General features: G+C 42.4%; 1 protein-coding gene across 6 annotated transcripts in view; it reads left to right on the forward strand.

The window, feature by feature from the left end:
• SHLD2 (shieldin complex subunit 2) overlaps nt 1–24,310 on the forward strand; it is an 80,710-nt gene that overhangs the window by 49,426 nt on the left and 6,974 nt on the right. For all 6 annotated transcript variants that reach the window (XM_085881686.1, XM_085881683.1, XM_085881682.1 and 3 more), the window contains 4 exons: nt 6,447–6,572; nt 6,851–7,054; nt 13,000–13,240; nt 15,673–15,788. In XM_085881686.1, coding sequence (XP_085737812.1) covers nt 6,447–6,572; nt 6,851–7,054; nt 13,000–13,240; nt 15,673–15,788 — 687 coding nt within the window. The remainder of the gene's footprint in view (nt 1–6,446; nt 6,573–6,850; nt 7,055–12,999; nt 13,241–15,672; nt 15,789–24,310) is intronic.

Here is a 24,310-nt window from a genome sequence, read left to right on the forward strand (position 1 = left end):
ATGTAGCCTCAACGAACATGTTCATATCAGAACTGCATGCAGGCCAAGTCATGTTTTTGAGTGTTCCAACAGCCTCTTTACATCCCAGTTAGTCTTTCACCACATTGACTGTATGCTTTAGGTCATTGTCCTGTTGGAAGATTTATCCCTTTTCAATGAGATATACCTGTTGGAAATAAGTGTACCTTTGATTGTTATGTAAATCTGTGAAACCCTTGGCTGAGATACAGCCCACTCTGAAATTGGTCCACCACATGCTTCACTTTAGCTGGCATATGCTAACTGATGTACGATTCTATGGATCCACCTTCAAATAAACTGCCATTGATTTATTGCAAAACAGTTCAAACTTGGACTCATTCATAAAGAGCATATTTTCTTCCATACTTTGTCATCCCACTGTTTTATTTGTGCTGCCTATTTCAGTCTTTGCATTTGGTTGTCTCTCCTCGGCAAAAGGTTTTGGGTAACGACACATCCATTGAGACGACTTTTCAACAATTTATATTTGCTCTTCTTGAAGAAACATGAACACCCATACTTTCAACTTGGTCATTCCCAAGATCTCCACTGGATTAAATATGAAGTCGGTCTGCAATCTCCCACAAAGAGTAACCTTCACCATCTAAGACTTTGATTTGTATGCTTGTCATGTGATATTTCTTTCCCAAAAGCCACATTTACCACACCACAGTGGTATCATCCATCCATTCATTGGGACCATACCTTGTGCAAAGCGTTGGTGCTGCCTAAGTAGTCTTCTTGGCTATTGGGCACAATCCTGGACGGGTCGCCACTCCGACACAGGATACCAGCAAGCTGGCACTCATTTTACTGACCTCGGAAGGATGACAGGCAGAGTCAACCCCACCTGGTATTAATTCAACAGCTGAATGGGATTTGAACTTAGGACCCTAGGATCCCAAGCCCACCACCATAACTATGAAGCCAACACCAGGCATAGTGGTATCACCGCCTATATTTTGTCGTCCTTCTGCTGTTGCGGTATTTTCTGATTCCTTACATGACAACCAAATCTTTCCGTTTTTTTGAACTGAGGATACCTGCTCCAGAATTGAGGACACATAACCAATCTAATATATTGTACTGTACATACATACTGTATTTCGTCACATCACGCAGCTGTTTTTAGTCTCCTGCAGGACAAAGGCCTCTCCACTCACGTTGGGGGTATTTGGCATCGGCATACCAACCTTGAGTGTGAAGTGCCGGTGGCAAAAGAGTCATGGTAGGAATGTGGAATTTTGCCACAATACCAGCAATTTGGCCACAATATCACCGACTCTTCTCAAAGGACATTGGGATCTTTAACATCAGCCAATTAATGCTGCCAGATGGGACACCAAAACAGAGGGATGGTTTACTTTATGATTCAATGCCCTGATTGTAAAGCACCAATCTGACAATTTATTGTTGGGTCGAGAATCCAACTCATGTGAGACAGATCAAAGGTATATACACTATCTCTGAACAATCCAGTTAAACTCGCCTTGCATAATCTTTTCTTACTATTATCAACTTTTGAATGACTGGTTTGTTGTTATATAGGTGGGTTTGGAGGGGGTGGGGGTTCTTTTTATTGATGGATCAATTTCGTGAAAAGTTCATAATTTTCTTGTCAGGTATGTTCAGATGTTAGCGTTTGGTTTTCCATTTGCTTTCTTTCAAAAACAGCAAGTCCTACCAGATTCTTATTTTTAGCTCACCTGGAACATAGTTCCAGGGAGCTTATGGGATGGAGCACCGTCCATTCCTCAGTCTGTCCGTCTGACCATCCATATTTGCAACAACTTCTCTGAAACTACACATACGATTTCGATGAAACTTGACCACAACCTTCATCACCCGTGAAGTACCAAAGTTTGTTCACGCCATTAAAACATTTGAGGTCGAAGGGGGTCGACGGGGAGGTTGCCCCCTAAAATAGGTATTTGCTTTCTTCTCAGAAACTACACACACAATTCCAATGAAACTTCACCACAACCGTCATCACCTGTGATGTAGCAAAGCTTGTTCACACCATCAAAAACTTTGGGGTCGAATGCATCTACGGGGGGATTGCCCCCCCCCCACTCCCCCAAATAGCTATTTACTTTCTTCTCAGAAACGAAACACACAATTCTGATTAAACTTGAACACAACCTTTCAAAGTGGACATCTCTCTGGCTATTATTAGACAGAACCACCTCAGCACCGTTGAGTCTGGCATTTCACTCAGGCCGACTGGCAGAGACTTCAAGCAGCCATCAAACTTCTAAACTGGTCTCCCATCTCTACTTCCTCCAACATCAAGTCATCCTGGGAATTCTTTCAAAGAAACTTGCTCTCTCTCTCTCTCTCTCTCTCTCTCTCTCTCTCTCTCTCTCTCTCTCTCTCTCTCTCTCTCTCTCTCTCTCTCTCTCTCTCTCTCTCTCTCTCTCTCTCTCATGCACAGAATTATCCCTTCTCGTCTTCAGTTGTCCTACCCTTCCTCCTGCCCATGGTACGCTGAAGCTTGTGGCGAGGCAGTTGTCCTGAAACAACTTGCCTTCACCTCATGGAAGGCTAATCCAACTGAAAGCAAGCTCAGTTCCTTCGACAAAGCTCAGACCAAGTGTGTCTACTTTCAGGAGAGCCAGCAAACAATATCTTTCTAATCTCAAGTCTGAACTCTCAAACCTCTCGCTCTCCTCCAAATCCTGGTGGCATCTAGTTGAGTCTGTTTCCGGTGTATGTTCCCCCTCCATCCCCTCCCTCACCTAAATTGGCCACACAGCTGACTGCATGTAAAAGGCTGAATGCATAAACTGTGTTTGCTTCTCAATCTTGTCCCAAATCCATTGCTTTCTGTACCCACCTTACCCAGTCATACCCAACCCAGCTGTCTCTGGACTCTGTGTCCTTTTCTCCTGACAATATGGAGAGCTAGCTGTCAAACCGACTCAGATTCTGCAACCGGTCCAGACTGCATTAGCCCTCGTGTCCTAAAAACCTGCTCTGTTGCTCTTGCTCACCCTCTCTCTGTTCTATTCACCTACTCATTTGCACAAGGTCACCTGCCATCTGCTTGAAAATCAGCAAATAAAACGCTTTGAATAAAAAATGTGCAAAAACAGATCTCTGCATCTACTACAGACCCATCAGCCTTCTCCCAATCATCAGTGAGGTTATAAGGTTATGAGAACCTTCATCAGTGAGGTTCTCCCATCATCGCTTCAGACAAATCCTTTCTCTTCTCCAATGGATTGATTACCGATCATCAATTTGCATTCAGACCAGGTCACTCCACCCTGGATATGCTGCTTCTGCTCTCCCAACAATGCATGGAGATCCTCAATGCCAGACATGAAATCAGAGCCATCTCCCGAGCCATATCGTGTGCTTTTGATCCGGTCTGGCACCTTGCCCTGCTCACCAAACTCTCTTCCTCTGGTATCCAAGGACATCTCCACTCATGGCTCACAGACTTCCTCTCTTGTCACAGCCAATGTGTTGCCCTTGATGGAGTTCTCTTGTCTCCTTTTCCTGTCCAGGCTGGAGTTCCTCAAAGCAGTGTTCTGGTCCTTGTTCTTTTTCTGCGTTTCATCAATTATCTCTCTGACTCTCTGGAAAATCCTCTTTATCTCTTTGCTGGTGACTCCACCCTCTGCCGTTCAATCTGTCATCCCTCAGATTGGCAAACAGCAGCCTCTTCACTCTCTTCAGATGTAGATAAAATCACAAGCTGGCCCAACATGTGGAACATGTCTCTCAATCCTGAAAAATCTCACACTCTCACTATGTCTCTCCAAAAGGACCGTCTGGAACCCCCCCCCTCCCATCTACTTTCTCAACAATCCTCTTGAAGATGTCCTTTCAATCAAACTTCTGGGTCTCACTATCTGCCATGACCTTTCCTGGGAAAGCCACATTTCCAAGCTGGCTTCCAAAGCCAGTCGCTGACTGGGCATCCTCCGTCATGAAAAGTCCTTCCTTGGCACACCTGAGCTCCTGACCATATTACAAAGCTTTCATCCACAGTCTGATGGAGTACTGCTCTCCGTTCTGGGCTGTTGCTTCCACCTCTCACCTTTCTCGGCTTCATACTATGGAAACCAAGGCATTTAGGATCATTGGTATCTCCCGCGATAAGGTTGAGTTTTTGGGTCTCTCACTCTCTCACTACCATCAGGTCAGTGGTCTTTGTCTTCCACCATCTCCTCTCCAGCCTCACCCCCTCTGCTCAGTCTGAGATCTGTCCCCCCCCCACCCTCCCCTAATATTTCCGCAGGGTGCTCAAGGTCTGCCAGCAACCCCCTTCTGGTAAAACTATCAAAATTAAGAATCACTGCTCACCTTCACTCTTTAATGCCTCTATTTTTTCCTGCCTTTGGAACAAACTACCACACTCTCTTCAATCCCACTCTTCCCTCCAGGTTTTCAAAGCAGCTCTTCACCACCATCTCTTATCTTTCCCCATCCAAAACCATGATCTTTTCTACCCCCGATAATCCACCCCAAACCCACCACATTCAAATTCCCTGCTTTCCTTCCTGAAAGTCCCTGTGGTGTCCATCTTGTTTATCCTGTGTACCCTACCCCATCCCTCTTCCTTCCATAGATCTCATGTCTCTGTTCCCACACTGTTTTTTCCTTCCCTCTTCTACCCCTCTTGTCTCCTGCTCCCCTTGTACGTTCTGTGTGTTCCCTCTCATACCAGCAATGACAGTGCATCAAAAAAACCTAAAAAAAACCTTAATTACCTGCGATTCTCCAAAGCTTGTTCACGTCATTAAAGAAAATCAGGGTCTACAGGGAGGTGGGAGGGGGTTGCCCCCCAAATGTGGTATTTGCTTTTTTTTCTCTGAAACTACACACGGAATTTTGATGAAACTTGTCCACTACCTTCATCACCTGTGATGTGAAAAAGTTTGTTCTCGACATTAAAAAAATTGGAGTCTATTGGGTTCTACAGGGGGGGGGGAGTTGCCCCCCAAAATATCTATTTGCTTTTTATGCCTCCGCACCAAGGGTGCCAGAGGCATTATTTCTCTTAAACCACACATACAATTTTGATGAAACTTGACCACAACCTTTCTCACCCGTGATGTACAAATGTTTGTTCTCGGCATCTCGGCATTCTCAAATCCATAGGTATTTACTTTCTTCTCCATTACATATTTTGTGGGTCATCCTTGCCCACCAGTGGTTCCCTGGTAATGTTATCCAGCTGCTACCATGTGAGTGCCCAGGGGTATTGCCCCTGTGTTTTAACCTTGATTTAAAGCTCATGGTGGATGTTTTACAGAAATTGCATGCAAAACAAAGATTTTAATAGACAATATTCTTTAACATGACTCGCGGTGACGGTGGTAGACATGGTGGATGGGATTTGCACCTGGATTGGAGCATCACTCACCATCTGTTCGGAATAAAATGTGAACAGGCAATTAAGCCTTTCTTTTTGTCCTGTCTTTTCATTTTAAGCGTTTACACATTCATGCACCGCAAGTTATTTGTGGAACTACATTTTGCGGATTGTTTTAAGATAAGATCTCTTCCCAGGTCGAAAAACTAGTTAAAACCAGTACACATTTTCAACTGGTCTCTATTGGTTCTAATTGGTCTTTAACTGGTCTCTATTGGTTTCAACTGGTACCAGTTAAATTCAGTCAGAATTCCAATTTCCCAGTTGAAAAAACCAGCAGCTCATATTTGTACCAGTTAAAGTCTTACTGGTTCCAGTTGATACCAGTTGCAATGTACTGGTCCCAGTTGATACCAGTTACAATGTACTGGTCCCAGTTGATACCAGTTAGTTAAATACATGTATTTCAACTCGTAATATATCACTCTATTCCAATTTCCATATTAAAACCAGTAAGAAACCAACTGGCTTTACTGGTACCAGTTGGCTACTGGTTTTCAACTGGTACCAGTTGACCAGTAAGCTACTGGTCTTTACTGGTTTTTTTACCTGGGTTTGCAAATTTTTATTTTATTTTATTTTTTATTTGTCTTGGCTGCTGAATCCTTGTGCATGTGCCAAGCACCTCCATATCCACAGAGGATTTCAATGAAGGACACATTTTTCCAGCTGATAATGTATCTGTTGGTCTTTGGTGTACCATTCGCAGAACATAAAACCAAAGGCAAGAGTCAGCTGTTCAAGTTTTTTTTGATAACTTTTTTTTATTTGCAGTCGATTGCTTGTTCTTCATAGTTATTTACTTTTTTGTGTGTGTGTGTGTGTGTGTGTGTGTGTGTGTGTGTGTGTGTGTGTGTGTGTGTGTGTGTGTGTGTGTGTGTGTGTGTGTGTGTGAAGATACATTGTTGTCTTAAATCCTTTTCCCTAAGCTAATTTGATTGTTGCATGTGTGGAAATCGGTATTTTTCCTGCTGACATTTGCACAGTGATGGCTTTGATGTGTCAGAAACCTGATGATCTTTCCTGCTCCCCATTTTAGATCCACACGTGGATCCTAGGCTTCAACGTGTCGTGGTGAGGCTGCAGCAAGAGAAAGGAGAGGTATACTGGTTACTGCTCTATGGCCAGGCTAAAGTCTACTTTGAACATCTGCACAAGCATTTAGGTACTTTGAGCATATTGCAGAATTTATTTATTACTCGCCACCCCTAACGCCTTCCCTCCACCTTTCTCCTTCCCAATCCTCTTTCCCTTCTCAACACACTCTCCAAACTTCCTTTCTGTCTCTTATCATCCTCCCTCATCTTCCTTTTCTCATTGTTTATGCATGTGTTGTAAATAATTATGGCACCTGAAATAACTTTTTATTGATGTAACTTTTTTGTTATGTCTCTCCAACTGCAACAATTTGGTGAAATTATTTGATTTTTCTGTTTTTCTCAGGAAGAATTTGGGCTTTTCTTTACATTGTTGCATCTGAAGGCCCGATGACCTCAGCCACAGAGTTTCACAGCACTCCGCTGTCCATGTGTGAACTCCTGTTCAATGATGACTGCAGGGCAGTGCACTTTGTTGCCTGTTTTTCACGGAAAGAACCCATCCTTGAAGCACCAAACATCCGTAGCATGTTGACATCATCTTATCGAGGTACATGGAAGAATTGCTTAAATCACATTCATTTCATAAAATACGGGACTTTCAAAATGGCATGTGAATGCTAACGAAGTCTTTCGCACATGTGCTGTGTGTACGTTTTCATTTACTAGCTTTTGCAAGCTGGGGCACTTTTAACCTGCCATTTCGAGGTCAAAATCTTTGAGTCAAATTGTCTTTTAAACATAAGTTTCAGCATTTATAGAAAAGAGTGGCAACTTCAGAACGTTTAAATCGAACTCACGGAAATACGAGAAGTATCTGTGGATGGGAGGTGTTGAGTTCCTACCATTTCTTGATAATACAGTGGAGTGTGGGCAGTGGAACACATGTGCACACACAAACACACACAAACACACACACTAGATGCAAAAGTCTAGTATAATTTCTCTTGTGGCCTTGGAACCAAACAAAGAATATATTTACAACAGACGTCACAGCTGCCAATCCCTGCCAACCACCAACATAATTAATGATAAATATGACAATTTTAAAGGTTGATTTTTTTTTTTAGCTCACTTGGAACAAAGTTTCTGGGAGCTTATGGGATGGCGCGTCGTGCGTCCGTCCATAACACTTGCAACATCTCTGAAACTACACACAATTTCGATGAAACTGGACCACGACCTTCATTGCCAGTGATCTACCAAAGTTTGTTCACACCATAAAATTTTTTGGGGTCTATTGCATCTATGGAGGGATTGCCCTCAAAATAGGTATTTGCTTTCTTCTCAGAAACTACACGCACAACTCCGATGAAACTTGACCACAACCTTCATTACTTGTGATGTAACAAAGCTTGCTCATGACATTTAAGAAAATTGGGGTGTACTGTGGGGTTGCCCCCCAAAATATATAGTTGCTTTCTTTTCTGAAACCACACACAATTTTGATGAAACTTGACCACAACCTTCATCTCCTAGTATGTACCAAAGTTTGTTCATGGCTATAAATATAAATTGGGCCCAAAGGGGCTCGATGGGGAACGGGGGGATTCCCTCCAAAATAGGTATTTGCTTTCTTCTCTGAAACTACACACATTATTTATATGAAATTTGACCACAACCTTCATTACCCATGATGTACCAAAGTTTGTTCATATTATTTAAAAAAGAATCGGGGTATGAGGGGGCTTGGGGGGTGGGGGTTGCCACCCAAAATAGGTATTTGGTATTTATTACATTGGTTCATTGGTACATTAGTCTGATTCCGACCCATGTTGACTTCCTCCTCCATATCATTATTCCATCAGGTGAGTGCCCAGGGGTATTGTCCCTATTTTTGGCTCACCTGGAATGTAGTTCCGGGGAGCTTATGGGATGATGCATTGTCCGTTTGTCCATCCGTCTGTCCATCCATCTACAAACATTTGCAACTTCTTCTTTGAAACAACACATACAATTTCGATGAAACGTGACCACAACCTTCATCACCCAGTATGTACCAAAGTTTGTTCACGGCATGAAAATAATCGGGCCCGAAGGGGTTCTACGGGGGGAGGGGGTTCCTCCCAAAATCGGTATTTGCTTTCTTCTTGGAAACTATACATGCATTTCCAATGAAACTTGACCACAACCCTCATCACCCACGATATTTCAAAGTTTGTTCACTGCATTAAACAAAAAAAAAACATTGTGTTTACTTTCTTCTCTGTTATATATTTTGTGGGTCATCCACGCCTTCCAGTGGTTCTCTGGTTTTCTTATCCAGCCACTATCAGATGTGCACTCAAGGGTATTGCCCCTATCTTTTTTTCTTTTTCTTTTTTACTTGCGCTGAGCATTCACAACCCCCAGATATGTCCTTCCCATTCGTGTTTAGAAGCACCGAAATCAGATCCAGTGTTTCCCTTAGGGAAGTCTATCTGGTACATCTTCTTGTCTCAAAGATGTCTTGTCTCAGAGTTGGTGAACTATTACATGAGCGACACATATCTAATATCACAACAATTAATTACTTTATGCTTATGCTGGACATTCACTTTAAGGAAATAACCGCTATTTAAAGCATCTTTAACCCACTAGGAGTCATTTCCAAAAAAAAGAAGACACACACACACACACACACACACACACACACACACACACACACACACACACACACACACACACACACACACACACACACACACACACACACACACACACACACACTGTCGCAAAAGTCTGGATCCAGAGGAAAAAATTTATTTAAAAGTTTTATTAAAGTAAATGCTCAAATTGACGGCCTTGGACTTCACGACACTTGTTTATACGCTGAATACAAGAACATTGAACATTTCTGAACCGAAAACGTTGAAACACTTTAACAGTGGCATGTGTTATTAGATGCTTATCAGGATGCTTTCTGTTGAATTCGGCAGCAACTCCTCAATGTGAAGAATCCTGTCTTGCGAATGTACATGAGAATGAGTTTAATCACCATCCTGCACTGGGATGTTTGTAATGTCACAGTTGGAGTAATCCTGAGTGAAATCAAAAACTAACAGTCTCCGACCATTGCTTTTGTCTTACTACAGCAAATTATGTCCTGGAATTAGCATGCATTCTTATTAGGACCCAGTGGCAGGCATATATGGGTTATTGGGGAAAAGTGCCAGCCCTTTTCTATGCAAGGGGCAGGTACCAATACACCAGCAATAAACAGTCAAAATTCCATACAGTCTACATGGATTCCAACTTTTTTAACTCCCAAAAGAGTGTTCGCCCAGCTCAGGGCTTATATTTTGGGTCTTGTCAGTCCATCTGTCTGTACATCCATCCAGAGCCTCTACTCAAAAACGATTGAATGCATCTCTCTCATATTTGGCACATGTATGCAATAATACGTGAGCATGAGTTTAGTCAAATTATTTTGGACTCGGAGCCAAGTTAACATTCATTAACCTACATACATTATGCCTTGTGTTGGCTTAATGGTTGTGGTTGTGAGCTTGGGATCTTCGGATCCTGAGTTCAAATCCCACTTTCAGTGGTGGAGCACCAAATTAATACCAGGTGGGCTTGACTGCCTGTCATCCTTCCGAGGTCAGCAAAATGAGTACCAGCTTGCTGGTATCCTGCGTCGGAGTGGCGATCCATCCAGGATTGTGCCCAACAGCCAAGGAGACTGCTAAGGCAGCACCAATGCTCTGCACAAAGTATGGTCCCCATGGATGGACGGATGGATGGAACCTACATACCATCTCAAATTATTTAATTATATACACTTTGCTTTCTCCATTACCTACATACCACCTTCAATTATTGATTATTTGTATACACTAACTATCAAAGCAACCTATGTATCATGTTGAATTATTTCTTAATGTACACTTTACCATCACCTTTACCTACATATCACTTTTAATTTTTTTTATACACTTTCCCTTCTTAACACACATTTCATTACTTATTTATGTATATACACTTTACTATCACTATCGACTAACCACCTTTAATTATCTCTATATTTACCGACCTTTTAACATTCTATAACCTACATAGCACCTCTATTATTTTTATTATTGATGTAAACTTTTATCATAACCACTACCTCCATTCCACCTTGAAATATTTATTATTTATATATACTTGACGGTCATACATAGTAGCTACCTACATTTCACCATTAATTATTTCATGTACACTTTACCATCACTGCTGCTGACATATCACCTTCAATTATTATTATTTATATATACGTACTTTACCATCACCACTATCTCCATATCATCTTGACATACATATTTATACAATCTTTATCAGCACCGCTACCTACCTACTGCCTTGAATTACTAATAGTTTATATATATATATATATATATATATATATATATATATATATATATATATATATATATATATACATTTTACCATCTCCACTACCTGCATATTTATTAAAATATAAAATTCACACGTGCCATTTTTAGTGTGTTGTTGGGCGCTGTGTCTTTGATGAGGACTTGTGTTCTTATTTTATCTTTCTAAAAATTTGTGAACTCTTCGTTATTTTTGTTCTATTTTTGGTGAAAGTGCTGTGAGCTATTCTCACTGAGGCTTTTATTTTTAATTGAAGATCATTCGTGTGAAGTAGTAGTAACTTTTCACAGTAAAGTGAGACCGCTCTCAAATTTTGAGCACTCACATATAAGACCCGTTGCTTTGCTGATGTGTCTCATAAAAAGACAGAACGGTGCACTTCACAAACATATTGCATGTCCACCTGTGAGTCTATTTGAGAATGTAAAATGAAGTAAAACATGTGAAAAAAAGAGGATCTTTTATAACACCTCGTTTTTGTGTTGGCATGGCTGTGGTTGTTGCTTGTGTTTACCTTCCGTGTGCTTTTATGGATTTCCAAATGCTTTGAGAAGTATTTTTTATATATAATTTTGTGTGCTCCTTCCACGTCTATCACATTTTATCATTAAGGGTTCCTTCTGTTGAAGAATAAAAATGGTACGATTGGAACCACGACATTAAGCTCCAAGTCCTTGCTGAAAGGTGTTGAAAAAAATAATTAAACAGACATGACATTTTACAACTTAAATTTTTGTTCCAAGTAAATCGATTATTTGCTTTCCAATGGTTCCAGTTTTTTATTTATTCTACAATAGCAGGAACCCTATGGGCATAAAGAGTGACACACGGATGGATGCTGCTCTATTTCGTATCATTTTGCTTCAGCTGTTTTGTTTCAACAGCCATCTCTTATATGATGCTGTTTTCATGATGTAGCTTCGTTTTTGGCCAAATTTTTTGTCTCGAAACATTTCCCACACATGTGCAGGCAAGCAAAGTTTGCCTGGTTGTTTGCAGTAATAGATTTTTTTTCTATTGAAAGCAGCATTTCATCAGATTTGCACTCTTTCCTCCAGATGTTTATATTGGCCACAAGTTGGTGTGAACATAGGGTAAGCTCCAAGTCCTGCTAAAAGACACTCCTCTGATTAAACGGACATTACATCTTTAAACGGATTTAACAAACACGTTTATTTAAACGGACCCATCAGATTTGAGGCTCCAGCAGGAGCTGGCAGAGCATTTAGCTCTGACCCTTGAGACCCTTGAGTAGGCTGGCAGAAATGTTTTTAGAAAAATATTTGTTCATCGGAAAGAAATCACAGTAAATTTGCTGAGTAATAATTAAATAAGAATGCTCGCAATCCATTATCGTTTCCAGAAAAATAATTGGCAGGAATGTTTCACCTCCTGAGGAACAGTCACCACTTGCCTTTCATAAGTACACAAGAGATGCAAAAGTTTTGCGTGTTCTACTAAAAGTAATAAATAAATAACATTCGTACATTTCGTTCACATCTCTTTTGAAACACCATTTTTATAAGCAGTACAGTCATGTTGAAGTTATAAACTTAAAGCGCAAGTAGCGGCGAGTGTGTCTAAAGGGAAAAGATGCAAAAGTTTTGCGTGTTCTACTAAAAGTAATAAATAAATAACATTCGTACATTTCGTTCACATCTCTTTTGAAACACCATTTTTATAAGCAGTACAGTCATGTTGAAGTTATAAACTTAAAGCGCAAGTAGCGGCGAGTGTGTCTAAAGGGAAAACCGGGATACATTTGATCAATATTTAACTAAAACCATGTGTGACCCATTAGCACGCACAATGCCAGGAAGGAAGCATTCAGATTTGAAGTTGCAGCGGTAGCTGGTAGAGCATTTCGCTCCCAAATGACCCTTGAGTTGGCTGGCAGAAATGCTTTTAGAAAAATATTTATTCTACGGAAGGAAATCCCAGCCTTGTCAAGGCATTAAAAAGTGCCTAATTAATTTTCATCATAGATCACAAACAATACTTTATGAGTTGTTTCTGGCATGTTTATTATTATTATTATTATTGTTGCCTTGTCATGTTTATTTGTCTTTTCCTGGAGATTATTCCTTGTACTACATTAGTTATTGTTAACACCTTGCATTCTTGTGACATGCTTTTCAGGCTGTGCAACACTTCAAACTAAGATTGTTGCACTAAACTTTTACAATAACTCTTTCGGCAACCAGACACCATTGCTCACTGTCAACCCTGCCACGTCTTTGGTTTCCTTGGCAACATCCCTTGCAAACCTGGTTTATCATGGCTGTGAGAGCTGCGCAAAGGAACTCTGGGCAGATTCAAATGGAATATACAGCCAGTGTCTTTCCTGCATCCCTGTAGGCCACCCACATCTTTTCTACAGGTCACTTTGTACATCTTGCATTTCCTAATTGACCAGTCTGTTTATTGGTGTCCATATTGTACCCTTTAATTCTATAAATATTTAGTTTTATCCTTCCTTTTAGGCATACTTTTCAACAATTTGTCGGAGTATCTTGGTAAAGGGTGGCCCATACAACTATCATAACTTATACTTATGATTGTAATTCAAATGAAAGCTGTCATTTTGTGATTGTAATTCTGTTGAAAGCTGTCATCATTTTGTGGCTTGCCATGTAGCTATATATGTTTTTACAGTGCAATTGTATTTCAAAACTGCATTTATTAGCTTCATTTTCAGGCATTACGTTTGTACTTTATTGATTTTCATGTAACCTCCACCTTTGGGTTACTGACTTATTCGACTCTCATAGCCAATGTGTGGCTTGTAATGGAATCCTTTCATCTTCTCTCTCCCTGTCAAGGCTGGAGTGCCCCAAGGCAGTATTCCAAGCCCCATCCCACTCCTAATCTTCATCAACGATATATCTGACTCTCTGGAAAATCTTATTTATCTCTTTGCTGACGCATCCACCCTTTGCCATGACATTCAGAGAGGCATGCAGCAGCCTCTTCCCTCTCGGCAGACTTTTCGAGAATCATGAGCTGGTCAAATGCTTGGAATTTGTCTTTCAATACTGACAAATCTCACACTGTCACTATCTCTCTCTGAAAGAACCATCTGACAAACCCTCCCATCTACTTTCTTAATAATCCTCTTGACGAAGTTCAGTTATTCAAACGTATGGATCTCACCATCAGCCATGATCTTTCTTTGGAAAACACACTCCTAAAGTCACTGACTGGACATCCTTCATCGTGCAAAGTCCTTCCTTGGCACACCTGACATCCACAAGGCCTTAATCCTCAGTTTGATGGGATACTACATGCTCTCCCCTTTGGGCTGGTGCCCATGCCTCGCACCAGCTTGGCGCTGTGGAAACCAAGGCCTTTGAAGATCATTGGAATCTCCCACAATGAAGCTGCCTATGGGCCTATCACTTTCACATAGCAGACTGGTTGGTGGTCTCTCTGTCATCTACCTCCTCCTTTTGGTCTGCCCTCACTGCTCTTTCTGTGCTTTGCCCACCCCAGAACCACTGCTCACCTCCACTCATTCATTCCTTTTATTTCCCCACCCATAGAACCAACTTCCACATTCTCTTCAATCTCATTCCTCCCTCCATGTTTTCAAAATAGCTGTTCACCACCATCCAAAACCATTATATTTTCGACCCCCGTTAATCCCCCACAAGCCCATCTTTTTCAAAATTTCCAGTTTTTGTCCTTCCATAGAGTTGTGACTGTATCTATCTTCTTCACCCCTTGTGTCCTTCCTTAGCCCTCATTCTTCCCCACATTCATTATTTCTCCTAGTCTCCCTCTATTTTGTCCCTCAACCTTACTGTTGGTGTTTCACCCATCTTTCTACTGTTCCTTTTGTTCTGTTCCATCCTAATCTATTCTGCGTTGTAGCTGCTGCACAATCCTCGACTTTGTATTCCAAAAAACAACCTCATAATGCAGGAGGCCTAATTCCAGCTCGTATTTGTGCCAAGGTTTTTCTTGATTTAATTAATCGACTTTTTTGCATTTACCAGCCAAATACACCCAATACACATTTGTGTGATTGTTAGTGACAAACCGTTGTACTCGTCTAATGGCCTCCTCAATGCCCTTAACTGGTTAAATTGGATGGATGCAGCCATAAATCCACATGCTAACAGGTCCCAAGGGCTAACAACATAGTTCAGAGCGAGCACGTTTGCTTTTGTGCTGTCTGATCTGGGTTCACTTCCCAAACTGATCATAAAATGTCATCTTAATGCTTTACATGCAGGGTGTTGTATCAATGAATATTGCTGTCCTCTTCAAGGGATATTAAGCTGAATGTCCTGTCTGCTGACATTTGTGAAAGATCCCACAGGACCTTTCGAAATGAGTCAGCCATTGTGAGCCAGTACCTTTGCAAATTGTAAGTTCCTACCTGGGGATTGAAGACCACTTCTGTAAAACATCATGCTTCACCTTCCCTTCTCCCTCCTCCCCAGTTACAAACCCTAAAAAAAGGGATGTTAGTGTTATAAGGTATCCATATTTGCATTGCTTTGAAAGGTTTTAACCACGTTGGGCATTCTGTGTAGTTTCACGTTTGCAGCAATTCAACATGAGTCAAATGTTTGGCCCCATTACAGCTCCAACGAGACGTACAAATATAACATTGTCAAATGATTCTTGGCTGGTTCTTTGCCATCTTGATTTACTTAATCCTTAAATATGCATATTTAGAAGTATTTTGTTCGATGTATTTGTCCGCTGTTCAATTGCTGAATACTGTAAAATTTTTCTGTGATTATTATTTGATAAATGTGATCCTTTTGATGCTAAAACTGCCACCTTTTTCCTTGTTTACAGACCTGCTATTCTTCAAGCACAAGATGAAAGTGGAATGCTTTCCATTCGCCTGTCCCCACACATGGTGAAAAAAGTATTTCTGAACATCCCACCAGGTTGGCTGCAGAATTGTGCAGGTACAGTCACTTTCAGCATTATTTTTCTGTCTCACATGCTATCCATACCTTCACTGTTATCCTAGCTTCTCCCAATCCCTTGCCAAATAAGCCAATCATAGTTTCTTTGTGATTGGGGCAAGTTATGTGTATATGTGTAGTATCTCTTGATCATGAGTGAGACAGCTTGGCTTGGTCCTCAAAGCTTACAATACAACTCATTAATAGCCTGGTGTTGGCTTAGTGGTAAGGGTGGTGGCTTGGGATCCTCGGGTCCTGAGTTCAAGCCCCGTTGTCCGCTGAATTAATACACCAGGGGTTGACTCAGCCTGTCGTCAGCAAAATGAGTACCAATGTGTACTGGTAGAGGGGCACTGCATCAGCAACACAGTCGCGCTTCCAATAAATGATAGCTACCCCGGCAGCGAAGCTGCCATACGCAAGAAGAAAAAGAAGAACTCATTAATACTGTTGCGGGCCGGGGACCAGTGGCGAGAGCGACCGCTAGGTGGGGGAAGTTGCGTCACCTCCCACCAGACTCCTGGAATTGCAGGCCGTTGCTCACGGATAATTCCGTGAGGCGGCGGGTCGCTTAACCAACCGTGGACGCCAATACCTCCACCACGTGGCGTAGAGACTTTTTGTCAAGAACCAATTTACCTAATTAACTACGCGGTGTTGTCTACCGGGGAACCACGCCCTCGGTACGTCTTGCCCGAACCGGATCACTCTTTCAACGACCAACTACCTGTCCGATTCGGATGCAGCTGAGCGGAACTACCAAGAACGTACCGGCTAGGACGAACAGATTATCGGGTATAAAAACCCGGCTAAACTCAGATCCGAACCATGCTGGACCAATGAAGGAAAAGTCGAAAACGACTGGGAATATTTCTAATAATGGTTTATTTACAATCAACTTACAAAAGGAGTCAGAGCAGACTTATCGTGGGATATACAGACAAGATTTACAATGATCAAACACTTAAACAGTTCTACTTAAAGACGGCGCCACACACTCAGACGCGCACTCAGATGAAAATAAACCCATGTGTATTACAAAGGACCCCCGCAGCCAGAGAGGGAGGTGAGCTGAGGTCGCGGTTCTTTTGGGGTACCTGCACGTTGGTGGGAAGGGATGCTCCGTGGTGCGGCACCTGTCAGTGGTCGTGCAGCTTGGCCCATAGCCACACGCGCGGAGAACGTGTCCGCGAAGGAGCCCGGGTGGAGCAGAGCGGAGTATGAGACGGGGATCAGGGCCGCCGACAGGACCCACGAGAGACCCGGTCAAGATCGGGTGCCCTCGAACCAGCGCAATAGACGGGCCACCGAGGCGAGACGCGGGCAGACCCTCTACGTCACGACCCTCCTTCTTTTTTTGGCAACCCGCGACTCCAACCGTCTCACTCCAACCACTGTCTCGCTCCAACGCTGTTTCTCTCCAACCTCAGACTCCAGCTAACACGGCCAACCCACACAGAATTCTCTCTCTACCCTCTCAGGATGGTGCCGTAATTTATCTCCCAGCCAAGGACTCTACTCTGAGGATCGCTTCGTGATTTATAGATCTCTCTTAGCAGGGAGGGGCCTTGGTGAAGCAGACACCACTGTCCGCCCTGATTGGACAGGGCCTCCATGGGTCCACCCTTTCTGGTCATTTTGGCCATGCCGGGAGACCCCGCCCCTCCCTCCACACGTGTCTGGATTCATCAAGAAGAAGCCACAACACAAAGATCTTCCCTCAGCCAACGGGCCTTCGGATACAGCAGGTAGACAGTGGATCGTGATGGGGGGTGGAATATAAAGATTTATTAACCTAACTAAAAAACATCGCAATGCACCCCTTCGATTTCCCACTAAACACGAAGAGGGAATCTGTCTACACACATACTTAATGGCATAACTAAGGCCAAAAAAAAAAAAATGTTGCATTGGCGTAACGGGTCACTGAAAAATAGGGTAGGTCGGTCGGGATCTTTTTTTTTTTTTTTTTCCTAATAAATCCCTCCCAAAATCTCCCCCGGCTCGAGTACCACCCTTTTTGTCGGCGGGTTCTGTCCGAAACACTTCCGGGTTTTTGCGATCGCGATCGCAATCAACAAGATACTTGAAAACGATAGCAAAACAACAAAAATAGCAATAAAATAGGGTCGGCAAAATTTTTCGATAGCAAAAAAACAAAAAAAAAACGTAGGGTCGGCGGAATTTTTAGGGTCGGGCGGGTTACGCCAATGCAACATTTTTTTTTTTTTTGGCCTAACTTTGGGTCAGCTGTATATTTGAATGCATACGGTTCCGAGAACCGTAACAATACTTTTGCTTTCAGCAGGTCTGAACTTACAACATCTGGGGTGCATTTCAGTTTCTACAGTACTAATCTAAGTCTTGTAGAAGATATTGTACATATGCTACATCTAGAATAAGAGCATTAGGAGACATTGGCATACTATCACATGAACTACAAAGACATTGCTGGGCGTAGTGGAACGCGCCTGTAATCTGGCTACTTCAGGCTGGGGTTGGGGGATCGCTTGAGGATGTGAGCCCTGCGATAGACGGTACAAAGCAGCCTGGCTGGTACGGCGGTATCCAACCCTGATCGTCAGGTCAGGCCAGATCAGATCTGTGGCTTGCTCCAGGTATCATGTAAAACCTGTACTAACCTGTTCATGGTCGAGTGTCGGTGACTACACCAGCTCCCCCCCCCCCCATCAGGTCCACCTGATGTGGAGGGTTTATGAACATGGACACCCAGCAGGATTAAATACAAAACCTGCCAAAGGGTGGAGGAGGTCCTTGTGAGCCAACGGCCATCCATATCTGGTGCCAACTGTGTCTGCGGATGTCTTCCTGCAATTGGTTACTTTTCCTTGAAGGTCAAGGATACAAGGAAATCAAACACAGGTGGAGGTCATTCAGCCTATCATGCCTGCGTGAACACCATACAAATTTATCGACACAATATCCAAAGAAGAAAATGCAAAAACAAACAAAAAATATTTTTTATTAATTTATTTTATGTTTTTGTAGATTTTTATTTTTCTTCTTCCCCTCAGGAAAGGGGGCATGGGCTTGGTTAAAAACATACAACAACAACCACACAACACCCCTTGACAAGACCCCCACCAACAGCACTCCGTACACATGCACACAATCATCCACCAATGCTCAAACTACCTAAAAGTCTTATCAACATCCCCATACCCCTCCATCTCCACAACTTCCAGGTACGTATCTGATTCTAATTTAAACATATACTTTTTATGCTGCCAATACCTTTCCAGGGAGGCTATTCCATGCATGAACTACTCTCTGAGTAAAAATCCCCTGCCTTACTACTGTCTTAACTCTCCTCTTCTTTACTCTCAGGCTATGGCCCCTCCCTGGTCCTACCACTGTCTACTCTGTTGAATAATTCATCTGCACTTATTTTATCTATACCTTTCATTATCTTAAAAATCTCTATCATATCTCCTCGTAACCGCCTCTTTTCCTGTGTATAAAGTCCTGTCTCCTTCAGCTGCTCCTCATAGCTGAATCTAGCTCGGCCTGGAATCAATCGAGTAGCCCTGTGCTGAACCGTCTCTATGGCATATGTCCTTCTGGAATTGTGGTGACCAAAACTGCACACAATATTCTGGATGTGACCTCAATAAATTCCTGTACAATGGTAACACCACCTCTTTTGATTTATAAATGATCCCCCTCCAAACACAACCTAAAATCCTATTTACTTTACCTATGGCACTGTGCTGCCTGCTTACCTCCCGTATCTATTACCATCCCCAGATCCTTCTCCTGCATGACACGCTGCAAAATGACCCCTTGCATCCTGTAATCTCGATTTTCATTGTTCTTTCCCATCCCCAACACCTTACACTTGCTCAGGTTAAATTCCATCTGCCAATCCTTTGTCCAATCTATGCAAGTATCAATAATTTCCTGAATCTGATCACCACCCCCTCTGATATCCACCTCACCTCCAAGCTTTGTGTCATCTGCAAATTTGGAAAGCTTACTCTTTACCCCATTATCCAAATCGTTGATGTAAATAATGAATAGTAATGGTTCTGATCCCTGAGGTACCCCACTACTTACATCCTCACAGCAAGACATCCTCCCACTCACAGCCACTCTTTGCTTCCTACCACAAAGCCAGTTTGCAATCCAACTAGCTATCTGACCAACCACAACACATGCCCTCACTTTGGCTAACAACCTCCAATGTGGTAGCTTATCAAATACCTTCTTAAAGTCAGGATATACTATGTCCACTGCCTTTCCCTCATCCACCCAATCAGACACTGCTTCATAGAACTATAAAAGATTTGTTTAACAGGAACTACCTTTGGTAAACCCATGCTGACTACCTTTAATTAGTTTGTATTTATTTAAATGGTTCCTCATCTGGTCCTTAATTAATATCTCCAACAACTTCCCCACAACTGAAGTCAAACTAACAGGTCTATAGTTTGTCAATTCTTCTCTGGATCCTTTCTTAAATAATGGTGTTACATTTGCTTTTCTCCATTCCTCCAGTACCTGTCCTGACTCCAGGGAATGATTGAAAACATCCGTTAACATCTCACTTACCTGCTCAGCCACATCCATCAATACTCTTGGTTTCATATTATCTGGACCCAGAGCCTTATCTTCTCTTTGATTACCTAGCTGTTCCTTTACTTCCTCCACTCCAACCTGGATCTTCTGAAAAAGCCCTTTCTCACCCCTTGATATATACTCTCAGCTATTGGCAATTCTCATGACTGTTCTTGTGTAAACGTTGAGGAAAAAATACCTGTTTAATAAGCCTGCCATCTCACTTTCTTCACTAACCACTCTCCCAGTGCTGTTCCTCAATGGGCCCACACTGGTCCTAACCTGTTCTTTTCCCTTGATATACTTAAAGAAAGCCTTGCTATTATGTTTAATATTCTTAGCCATGTCCTTCTCATTCTCTCTTTTGGCTTGCTGAGTTATTTTCTTAACTTGCCTCTGTTTACTCTGATAGTGATATAAATCGAACTCCAGTCCTGATATTTTAAACCTAATAAATGCCTTCTGCTTCTTCTTGAAAGCGTTCCTTATCTCACTGCTCAACCACCCTGGTCTCTTTCGACTTCTAGTTTTACACCTCATTGGAATGCACTTACTCTGCACTCTCCACATTTGGTCCTTGAAGGTTTCCCATTTCTCTGATGCTGATCGTTCTGTTGTTAGAGTCTCCCAATCTACATCACCCAACTCTCTCCTCACACCCTCAAGGTTTGCCCTCCTGAAATCTAATAACCTTACCCTACTATCCTGAACTCTAACCCTTAACAGTCTATGCACACACAAAGTTATGGTCACTTGCTCCTAAATGCTCCCTGACATCCAGCATATTGGGATCGTTACTTAAAAGGAGGTTGAACACTGCCCTCCCCCTCGTGGGTTTATCTACAAACTGGGTTAAAAAGAAATCCTGGACTAAATGTCGGAAATCCTCATCTGCTCTGCCCTTTCCCTGTTCCTGGACCCAATCTATCCCTGGCAAGTTAAAATTCCCCATAATCAATACTCTTCCCACACCACATACCCTTTTGAATTCTTCATGTACTCCTCCTTCCTCCTCTTCCTTCACACCCAGAACATTATAAAAGCATCCTACCAGTATCTTACTGTTTTTACAATCTCTAACTTCTACCCATACAGAATCCTCAACATTTATTCCTTTCTTCATGTAACCCCTTTCTCTTGATGCAATGCTGTCCTTTACCCAGATTGCTACTCTTCCTCCTATCACACCGATACACCTTGTAGCCTTCCAATCCTGTCCTCCAGTTGTTCTCCTCCTTAACCCATGTCTCACTCACTGCAACTATATCGTACTCCTCGATATCTACTTTGGCTTCAAGCTCTTCCATCTTATTATTTAAATTTCTGGCATTGGTACAGAATATATTTAACTTTTCCCTTCCTGAATTCCTTTTTCCTGCCTGGCCTAACTCATCACAATTACTTCATCCATTCTTTCCTTAATAGCTTCCCCACCCTCCACTGACCTAAAAAAAGCCAGAATTCCTACCTGAATTCCCACTGCAAACCTTGCTGCCCCCTTTCTATTTAACATACGGCCATCATTCTGGAAACACTCCCTTTGTCCCCTAATGATTCCCACTGCTTCTTAAATGTAAAACCTTCCTCCCTACACCATTCTTCCAGCCATTGGTTGACATCTATTGCTCTGCTCATAATTTCTACATTGTTTCCTAATCTTGGGAGAATCCCAGAAAACATGACCTCACAACCCTTTGCTTTCAGCCTCTTACCCAATATCCTGTATCTATTTTTCAAAACCTCTGAATAAACTTTCCCTGAATCATTCACACCGAGGTGTACCACAACAAACTTCTTCCTGCCATGACCTGATACAATATCGTTCACCTTCAATGTCCCTAACTCCTGCTCCTTCAAAACTACACATCATTCTATGTCTGCGATCCTTCCTGCAGAATGAAGAATCTACATATTTAATTGTCAGGATTTGCAATCCAGCCACCAGAAAACACTTCACTCCACAAAACACATTGTAGTGTATGTCGTGGTGGTGCTGAGGTGTCGTCCACCAGACGGCGGTCTCCTCGGGTTAACCCGAGGCGGTCCCTTTCGTGTGGATGCCTAGAATGTCCTTTCCCTAAGAGATGGGGTTGGGCCAGGCATCTGCTTGGTCAAGAGGTCTGGCCAAGCAAGGCCAGACGCAGGCCCCTGAAAAGTGGACGCAGCGACGTAAAGTGGACACAGCGACGCGCTGTAAAGGTGCATCCTCCCTATGTATGTATGTATGTATGTATGTATGTACAGTACAATGAAGTTGAGAGACAGTAGTCACAGAGCAACAAAATAAATGTAATTACAACCTGGGATTCAAGCATTTGTGATGTTCCTGAATGAAAATACCAAACAGGCCAACCCATGCAAGTCTCCTCACCACTCGGCCATCACAATATGTCCTTTTCAGTTTGTAAAGGTTAATTTGTAATTTAACTGGGTTGAAAGAAAGAAAAAAAAAATGTAAACAAAAATATTTAGGAGTTAATGAGGTACTAATTATTAATGAGTTATCTCATAATGATCGTTTGCCTAAGTGTTTTGTAACCCTAGTTAGTAATGACCAACACTGGGTGTAAAGAAAACTCATTGTCACCCCAGCCTCTGTGTCTGTCTATTTTCCCCTTTCCCTCTGCAATTAGCATCCTTAATCATTCCCCATCATTATTTCTCACCTCCCCCACGCAAACTCATGGACATGGTTGGTGCACGTGTCCGAGGCTCACACAATTGTGTTGAGATAGCTATTCAACATGTGTGAGCCCCACATTCTGTCGACCTGGTGTGTCCACTTGTGCAAACCCCCACATGTCTACATTGACATGATGGTGACACATGAATGACTTTGTTGTCGCGGGAGCACATGCAAAACCCTCAGAGTCGGGGGGAAAGCCTCATGGCAGGGCAGGTGCAAGGCGGTGGCTATATAAGCCAGTGGCAGAGAAGTGAGAGAGTGAGTCACCACCAAAGTCAATGAGACAAGCCACAAGAACAGGAAGAGAGGCTCATGGAGAGTAAAGAGTGGGGAGTCAGTGAACTTGTTCGGAATGATGGAGTGCGGCAAGAGCGTCCGCAGTGAGTGAACGATTCACTCAGAATGACAGCGCGGTTGTTGCTGTTGTTGGTGTTGTAGTAAATCCCCGCTTTCGCTAAAACGTGTTATCAAAACACGCATTATGCGAGGGTCCCCTATACACCCACATATGTACCTCGAACTTGTAGCAACTGCTGACTGAACATCCTGATCAGGAGATGAACTGTACCACCATCAACTGGAGGGCACTTGTCACGCGGCTTAAGCTCTCAAACAAGCACTCCAATTAAGTGGTTAAGAATGGCTGGCTTGGCAAACGATAGCTATGTCCGAATTAGACAAATGAACACCTTTTTTTAGGAGTCGGAACTGCTGCTAAGTTCAATTCTGGAGCTTAAATTTTGTCATTTAGTTTAGTTTAAGAGATTCTCGAGGTTATGGTATGTGCGGAAATGAAACAAAGCAACGAGCACTGACGTCTCCGGGTGTTTATAAGTAATTGCAATGTATCCAGTGATTCATAGCTATGATGAACAGGCATTCGATAATATGAGTGAGGAAAGTGGAAAAAAAACTTTATCGTTAAGAAATCGTTGTGGCCTGTTCCGAATCTCAAGATATGGTTGAGCAGGCTAAAAAAACATGGCGGCTTCAGACGCTAGCGAGGTTACTGAGGAAAAGCCTAAATACCGCATAGAGTGGTGACCGAAGATGTGCCTGATAAAGGATAGAAAATGAAGTAAGGCTGTTAATTATCTTAAAAAGGGGTGTTTTAATCAACCTAAACACCCAATTTTCACTCTTGCACTTGCTTCGAGTTTTGTTAGTATGCAAACAAAGTTTCAGGCTACTAGGTTTTATGGTTGTGGAGTTATGGAGGACACACACACACACACACACACACACACACACACACACA

Source organism: Eptatretus burgeri, chromosome 5 (assembly GCF_056783735.1).
Source record: "Eptatretus burgeri isolate ZD-2024b chromosome 5, Ebu_testis_v1, whole genome shotgun sequence".
Classification (NCBI taxonomy): domain Eukaryota; kingdom Metazoa; phylum Chordata; class Myxini; order Myxiniformes; family Myxinidae; genus Eptatretus; species Eptatretus burgeri.